This window comes from Erythrolamprus reginae, chromosome 1 (assembly GCF_031021105.1).
Source record: "Erythrolamprus reginae isolate rEryReg1 chromosome 1, rEryReg1.hap1, whole genome shotgun sequence".
NCBI classification, from domain to species: Eukaryota; Metazoa; Chordata; class Lepidosauria; order Squamata; family Dipsadidae; genus Erythrolamprus; species Erythrolamprus reginae.
The window spans coordinates 23732437-23740716 of record NC_091950.1 but is presented as its reverse complement, the minus strand read 5'-3'; the positions used below and the strand labels follow the sequence as shown (position 1 = coordinate 23740716).

Genomic DNA, 8280 nt, shown 5'->3' with positions numbered 1-8280 from the left:
TTACTACATGTATCCATTTTGTATTGAACTAACTAACTAACTAACTAACTAACTAACTAACTAACTAACTAACTAACTAACTAACTAACTAACCAAGATACAGAATTCAGGGTTGTACCATTCTGCTCTGACAAGCTATCTTTTTTGAGAGTGATCTATCTCCAAATCATTATTCATCAAATCCCCCTGTATTTTAAAGATCAACATTTAGCAAACAAGTAAAAACATAATTAGATATCTTGGTTGTTGTTTTTTAACTTAAGATAGTTTAATTATTTCTTAAATAAAAACCCCCTCACATATATTTATTTTTACTTTTTATATACAAACACGTAGAAAAAGGGAATGGTAGGGTGGATTAGGCGGTGGGAGGTATTGCTTCATTGCTAAGTGGTCAAAGGAAAGGATCCTCCCATAAGGGGTCCAGGAAGATTTGTGCAAAATATGCTGGGATTGTCCATGTTTGGTCCAGAGAGCAAAGAAGGGCAAATTCAAGCTAGATGAAACAGCACTTTGGATTCCCGTGCTGCCACAACCTCCATCCTGTCCTAGCTTTGCTCTTTCAGATGTCTCAGTTCACCACGGCTACTGATTCTCCTTCTTCAAGATACGAGTAGTCTCTTGCTTTCGCCCCCGTTAGTCCTGAAATCGACACTTTATCTGCAAGAGAAATGCAATTCATTATCCAAAGCTTTTACACATGCCCTGCCCCCTTAAAAAAAAAGTATAGGTAGTCCTCGACTTACGGCCACAATTGAGCCCCAAATTTCTGTTCCCAAGTGAGATTTGGGTGGCCGCATGTCCCTGCGTGAGATTTGGCTTCTGCGCATGCTCAGCAAATGAAATCTCATATGAAGATGCTTGTGTGAGATTTCGCCAATTTTCACCGATTTTGCGCTTCCACAAATGCGTGGAAGCAAAAATATCAGCAAAAATTTCCAAAATCTCGCTTTTGCGCACATCCACACCTGAGATTTCGCTTACTGCACATGCACAGAAGCCAAATCTTGCACCGAAGGACGCTCATGCACCCCCGACAGCCCCGGAGAGCGCACCGGTAGTGCCGAAGATGGCAGGCCTTCGCTGGTCATAAGCCACTTTTTCCAGCACAGTTAGACAGTGTTCCCTCGATTTTCGCGGGGATGTATTCCGAGACCGCCCACAAAAGTCGAATTTCCGCGAAGTAGAGAAGTGGAAGTAAATACACTATTTTTGGCTATGAACAGTATCACAAGCCTTCCCTTAACACTTTAAACCCCTAAATTGCAATTTTCCATTCCCTTAGCAACCATTTAGATTATTACTCACCATGTTTATTTATTAAAGTTTATTTTAAAAAATATTTATTAAAAGCAGATGAAAGTTTGGCGATGACATATGACATCATTGGGTGGGAAAAATTGTGGTATAGGGGAAAAACCCGCAAAGTATTTTTTAATTAATATTTTTGAAAAACCGTGGTACAGTGTTCCCTCGATTTTTGCGGGTTCGAATTTCGTGAATAGCCTATACCACGGTTGTTCAAAAAAATATTAATTAAAAAATACTTCGCGGTTTTTTTCCTATACCACGGTTTTTCCCACCCGATGATGTCATATGTCATCTCCAAACTAATCATTTTTGCAAATAAATAACAAAAAAAAATTATTGTTAATAAATAATTATGTTTATAAATATCAGGGTCACTAAGTGTCTTATTCAATGGTGCGTACCAGTAATAATGATGAGTAAATGGTTGTTAAGGGAATGGGAAATGGTAATTTAGGGATTTAAAGTGTTAAGGGAAGGTATGTGATACTGTCCATAGCCAAAAATGGTGTATTTACTTCCGCATCTCTACTTCACGGAAATTCAACTTTCGCGGGCGGTCTCGGAACGCACCCCCCGCGGAAATCGAGGGAACACTGTAATTTCAAATGGCCGCTAAATGAACTGTTTGTTTCTCCACCATCCAGTCAGAGCTGAAGAAGCTTCTTGGATGAGAAGCGAAACGTCTTTAAAGAAAACAAAAAGTCCAGTTGCCTCTTGAAAAAGCACCTTTGGGACAACCATGACCTGGAGATTGTTGTGAGTGCTCCTTGTCCACCTCAGGTCATGTCAGATTCTGAGGAGGGTGAGCCAGGCCGCTCTGGATACCCTTGGCCAAAGGGGTTGCCAGCTGAAGCAGAGTGTGAGGGAGAAAGTGACCTGAGTGAGCCTGAGGAACCACTAGCGGGGGCTGATATGACAATGAAAGAGTGGTCCCAGTCAGAAGATGAGGATGACATTTGAGTAGAAAGTTAGTGGATAGACCCTCACTATAGAAGATGGCTCAGAAGGCGAGAGGAGTTGCATTGTAAAGGTATTCGTGTATTGACTTAGCCTCTTTGTGGTGTGATGTCACTTCCAGGAGTATAAACGCAAAGGATCTTGGGAAATTGCGTGTGGGGATTCAACGTCGTTTCAATGGAATAGATGTGAGACGGGTGTGTGCTTGAACGAGGCTTTAAAACCATGATTTATGCCACAATAACACTCAATAACACAATAACAATAACACAATAACACTCAATAACACAATAACACTCTCCCCTGGGCCTATATAATTTATGTATGGTATGTTTGTAGGTATGTCTGCTTAAAAATGGGGTTTTTTAACTGTTTTAAATTTTAAATTGTAAATTATTAGATTTGTCAGGAACTGTTTTTATTGTATTGTGAGCCACCGCGAGTCTACGGAGAGGGGCGTCATACAAATCTAATAAATAAATAAATAAATAAATTTCTCTGCTGGATGCTTGTTGCCAGGACTCTGGTGAACACAATTCATATGCTTAAATGATAAATGGACTGTGTTATCTAGGAATGCTGATTTGGCCGAGTTTAGTATCTTTCTGGGACATGGTTGACATTTAGATCTAAACAGAAAACACTCCCTTCTTCTTGGCCGTTTAAAAACTGCTTTTTGTTATCTGTGCTTATATCAATAAAGAGTTTGATTTGGTAATGACCTTTAAAGCCCTACATGGCATTGGACCAGAATACCTCTGGAACCGCCTTCTACCGCATGAATCCCAGGGGCCAATAAGGTCCCACAGAGTTGGCCTTCTCCAGGTCCCGTCAACCAAACAATGTCGTTTGGCGGGCCCCAGGGGAAGAGCCTTCTCTGTGGCGGCCCCGGCCCTCTGGAATCAACTCCCCCCGGAGATTAGAACGGCCCCCACCCTCCTTGTCTTTTGCAAGTTACTCAAGACCCACCTATATCGCAAGGCATGGGGGAACTAAGACATCTCCCCCAGGCTTTTTATATTTCATGTTTGGTGTGTATGTGTTATATGGTTTTTAATTATTGGGGTTTTTATATATTTTTATTATTAGATTTGTCCCATTGTTATACTGTTTTTATTACTGTTGTGAGCCGCCCCGAATCTTCGGAGAGGGGCGGCATACAAATCTAATAAATTATTATTATTATTATTATTATTATTATTATTATTAATAATAATAATAATAAAATAAGGGATTTTTGAGTCGGGGGTTTCGATCCGAGGGCCGTGCACAGAACAGAGACTGAGAATCTCTGTAGCCAATTGTGGCTGTTTAGACAAGGACTATCTGTAGTTACATCTGCACTTCTCTGCTTCCATCTCTTCTATCTTCCCCAACACCCTATTTTCCCATCATGGCAAGTCCTACTTACGGAAACGGATGCCGATTGGCCAGATCATGATGGTGGCAAGGAAGAGGGCAGCCACCACTGCCATGCCTCCAGTAACTGAGACCATGACCCAATGATAGAAGTTCACACAGCCGTTGCAACAGAACTCAGTCCTGGATTTTGTGAAGGGTGGGGATGGAGGAATAGAAGGGGGTGAAAAAAGCAACATGAAGATAAATATTAGGTTGTGCACACTGCTCTTGCACATGGAGGTTCTCTCTTCAGAACCCCTGGATAAGCAAAGCTGGCAAATATTATTTTATTATGATTTATGATCGTTTCTTCATTGCTTATTCGACCCCTATAGAAACATAGAAGACTGACGGCAGAAAAAGACCTCATGGTCCATCTAGTCTGCACTTATACTATTTTCTGTATTTTTATCTTAGGATGGATATATGTTTATCCCAGGCATGTTTGAATTCAGTTACTGTGAATTTATCTACCACGTCTGCTGGACGTTTGTTCCAAGGATCTACTACTCTTTCAATAAAATAATATTTTCTCATGTTGCTTTTGATCTTTCCCCCAACTAACTTCAGATTGTGTCCCCTTGTTCTTGTGTTCACTTTCCTATTAAAAACACTTCCCTCCTGGACCTTATTTAACCCTTTAACATATTTAAATGTTTCGATCATGTCCCCCCTTTTCCTTCTGTCCTCCAGACTATACAGATTGCGTTCATTAAGTCTTTCCTGATACGTTTTATGCTTAAGACCTTCCGCCATTCTTGTAGCCCGTCTTTGGACCCTATGACAATCATTAAGCGTTGTACCTCATGATACTTGACAAATCTATATTTTCTTTTATGTACACTGAGAGCATATGCACCAAAGATAAATTCCTTGTGTGTCCAATCATACTTGGCCAATAAAGAATTCTATTCTATTCTATTCTTATTCTTATTATTTATTAGATTTCTATGCCGCCCTTCTCCGCAGACTCAGGGCGGCTCACAGCAGAATGAATACTAAAATAAAATCAATCTAAACTTAAAAATATAAATATAATTCCACGGGAGAACATAAAAACCTTGTAGAAGCAAAACAGGAAAAATTGGATGGAGCTACATTTCTTGCCATTTCGAGAGTTTCGCTGAGACTACTACCAAATACCGTTCCTCAATCACTGTTGCTGTACACTCTATGGTAGACTGCTTTGGTACATGGAGGATTCCCTTCAGCTTTGGTATCTCTAACACTCCCTCTTGAAATCCTCCTCTCCAAAAGTTCTCAATCCAGCTATTAAAGGTTAGGAGGCCCCGCAAGATATAATATGGTTTGTAAGCATTAAGGTAGTCTGTAATGCGATATGAAAACTGAACAACGGTTTGATCAACCATAGTTTCCACTTCCATGTACCAGTATTTGATTTAAAATTTGCCTTAAGCAATAAACTTAATCAATGGCTTGCAACTGTACTAGATGGCCCAATATGTACTACAGTCCAGCCAATTATGGTTTATTAAATAAACTATAGTTAAGCTTTATTTATTTGCTTTATTTGCTCTATCTATCTATCTATCTATCTATCTATCTATCTATCTATCTATCTATCTATCTATCTATCTATCTATCTATCTATCCATCCATCCATCCATCCATCCATCCATCCATCCATCCATCCATCCATCCATCCATCCATCCATCCATCCTTGGGCCATATTAAAGTGTAGAGTTCCAGAAACAAACTATTACTGAAATTTGATAAAAGCAATTTAAAGTAAAATCGGGAAAAAAACTATTTAAAAAGAAATTGGAATAAAATACAATCTAAGATGAAATTGGAATAAAATACCATAAATTATGGTTAAGCAAATTTTGGTTTAACACAAAATATTATTAACTAGATTTATTTATTCATTAGATTTATAGTCCACCCTTCTCCTTGTGGACTCAGGGCGGCCTATATAAAAATATAAACTATGTAATAGGAAAAACATGCTGAGTCCAGATACATTCAAATGGACGTTAAAAACAATTATTCCACCTGGCCTGTTCTGGCAAGCAGGAACGTTTCTCCAAAAAGTACCCTCCATTTTCTCTGCCCTTTGATTCACTGATGTGCCAGAGGGGCTTAAACCTGTTTTCACCAACACCCCTGTTTCACTGTGGCCCCCCACCCTTCACTTACGGGCATGGGTGCATGTTCTGGATAATCATCACCGACAATCCGTTGGCAACTTTGTCCGTGAAGCTCATGGCCCCGTAGACGAATGCGCCGTTGTGCTATCGGAGAAAATGAGGCACAGAATACATCAGGACTACTTGAGTGGTTGCCAGGCCTCACCCTGGACAGAAAGCAAAACTTTGCAACAAAAAGAAGAGGCAAAACCTGAAATATATAGTTCTACAGTATACTACGGGGATGTCAAACTCAATTTCATTGAGGGCCGCAACACAGTTGTGTTTGACCTAGGGGCGTGGGGGGAGGGAGTGGTGTAGTCTGAATGACTCCATATAATAATAATAATAATAATAATAATAATAATAATAATAATAATAATAATAATAATAAAAATAAATTATTATTATTATTATTAAAGAAACAGATGAAACAATCGATCACATACTCAGCTGCTGCAAAAAGATTGCACAGACTGACTACAAGCATAGACATGATGCTGTGGCACAGATGATCCACTGGAACTTGTGCCGGAACTACCATTTCCCAGTGGCAAAGAACTGGTGGGATCATAAGCCCGAAAAAGTGGTCGAAAATGAGCAAGCAAAACTACTGTGGGACTTCCGACTTCAGACTGACCGAATTCTGAAGCATAACACACCAGACATTGTGATCATGGAGAAAAAGAAAGTATGGATCATCGACATCGCAATCCCAGGGGACAGCAGAATTGAGGAGAAGCAGCTAGAGAAATTAGTGAAATACGAAGATCTAAAAATCGAGCTGCAACGACTCTGGCATAAGCCAGTGAAAGTGGTCCCAGTGGTACTTGGCACGCTGGGCGCAGTACCAAAGGATCTCAGCGGACATTTGAAAACCATCGGAACTGACAAAATCTCCATCTGTCAATTGCAAAAGGCCACTTTACTGGGATCGGCAAACATAATTCGCCGCTACATCACGCAGTCCTAGGTGCTTGGGAAGCGCCCGACTGGTGATGAAATATGAAATCCAGCATAGTGATCTTGTTTGCTGTGTTGTACTGAAATAATAATAATAATAATAATAATAATAATAATAATAATTAATAATAATAATAATAATAATAATAATAATAATAATAATAATAAAGCTTGGAGGACTTCTAATTAATGAAGGACCTTGGAGGACTTCTAGTCCAACCCCCTGCTTAGGCAGGAAACCCTACAGGACTTCAGACAGATGGTTATCCAACATCTTCTTAAAAACTTCCAGTGTTGGAACATTCACAACTTCTGGAGGCAAGCTGTTCCACTGATTAATTGTTTTAACTGTCAGGAAATTTATCCTTAGTTCTAAGTTGCTTCTCTCCTTGTTCAGCTTCCTCCCATTGTTTCTTGTTCCATTTTCAGGTGCTTTGGAGAATAGTTTGACTCCCTCTTCTTTGTGGCAACCCTGAGATATTGGAACACCACTATCATGTCTCCCCTAGTCCTTCTCCTCATCAAACTAGCCATGCCCAGTTCCTGCATCCATTCTTCATATGTTTTAGTCCCACAGTCTCCTAATCATCTTTGTTGCTCTTCTCTGCACTTTTTCTAAAGCCTCAACATCCTTTTTGTGTGGTGGTGACCAAAACTGAAGGCAGTATTCCAAGTGTGGCCTTACCAAGGCCTTATAAATCTTTTACACAAGGTGCTTCATACCGTGTGGGGCCCGATGAGATCAGCTGTCATGGAGAGGGATGTTACCAGGATGGTGGCCGAACCGGTCCCAAGCAGAACAGCAGCCCCGTAAACCTCTATGCCGAGTCGCTCAGATATGGCCACCCAGGAGGCAAAAGCCAAGATTATCAGCAGTCCCAGGAAGTAGGTGAGCTAAGATAGAAACATAGAAACATAGAAGATTGACGGCAGAAAAAGACATCATGGTCCATCTCGTCTGCCCTTATACTATTTTTGTATTTTATCTTAGAATGGATCTATGTTTATCCCAGGCATGTTTAAATTCAGTTATTGTGGATTTACCAACCACGTCTGCTGGACGTTTGTTCCAAGGATCATCTACTACTCTTTCAGTAAAATAATATTTTCTCTTGTTGCTCTTGATCTTTCCCCCAACTAACTTCAGATTGTGTCCCCTTGTTCTTGTGTTTACTTTCCTATTAAAAACACGTCCCTCCTCAACCTTATTTAGCCCTTTGACATATTTAAATGTTTCGATCATGTCCCCCCTTTGCCTTCTGTCCTCCAGACTATACATGGAAAAAGAAATCATTTTCACTTCTAAAACATGGATGCATTAATCACTACTGCACAAAATATTCATTCAACAACTATGGAAGTTCTTGATTATCCAGCTCATGGATGTCTCATAGGTGCTTTAAAAAAAATCAAGAAAGTCCAGTTGTCCTTTTTAAAAAAAAAAAAAAAACACCTCCTTTGAGTCTATTTATTTCAAGGGTTCCCAAACTTGGCAAC

The 8280-nt window shown here is 39.8% G+C and overlaps 1 protein-coding gene across 2 annotated transcripts in view; it reads right to left on the bottom strand.

Moving 5' to 3' along the window:
- Window positions 1-249: 249 nt before the first annotated feature.
- Window positions 250-8280, bottom strand: part of MFSD12 (major facilitator superfamily domain containing 12) — a 60243-nt gene continuing 52212 nt past the window's right edge. The window contains exons 7-10 of one of the 2 annotated variants that reach the window (XM_070747137.1): window positions 7507-7677; window positions 5831-5925; window positions 3680-3810; window positions 250-660 (exon numbers count right to left, since the gene is read on the bottom strand). In XM_070747137.1, coding sequence (XP_070603238.1) covers window positions 572-660; window positions 3680-3810; window positions 5831-5925; window positions 7507-7677 — 486 coding nt within the window. In that variant the 3' untranslated portion in view covers window positions 250-571. The remainder of the gene's footprint in view (window positions 661-3679; window positions 3811-5830; window positions 5926-7506; window positions 7678-8280) is intronic. The other variant, XM_070747146.1, reaches the window with a different exon arrangement.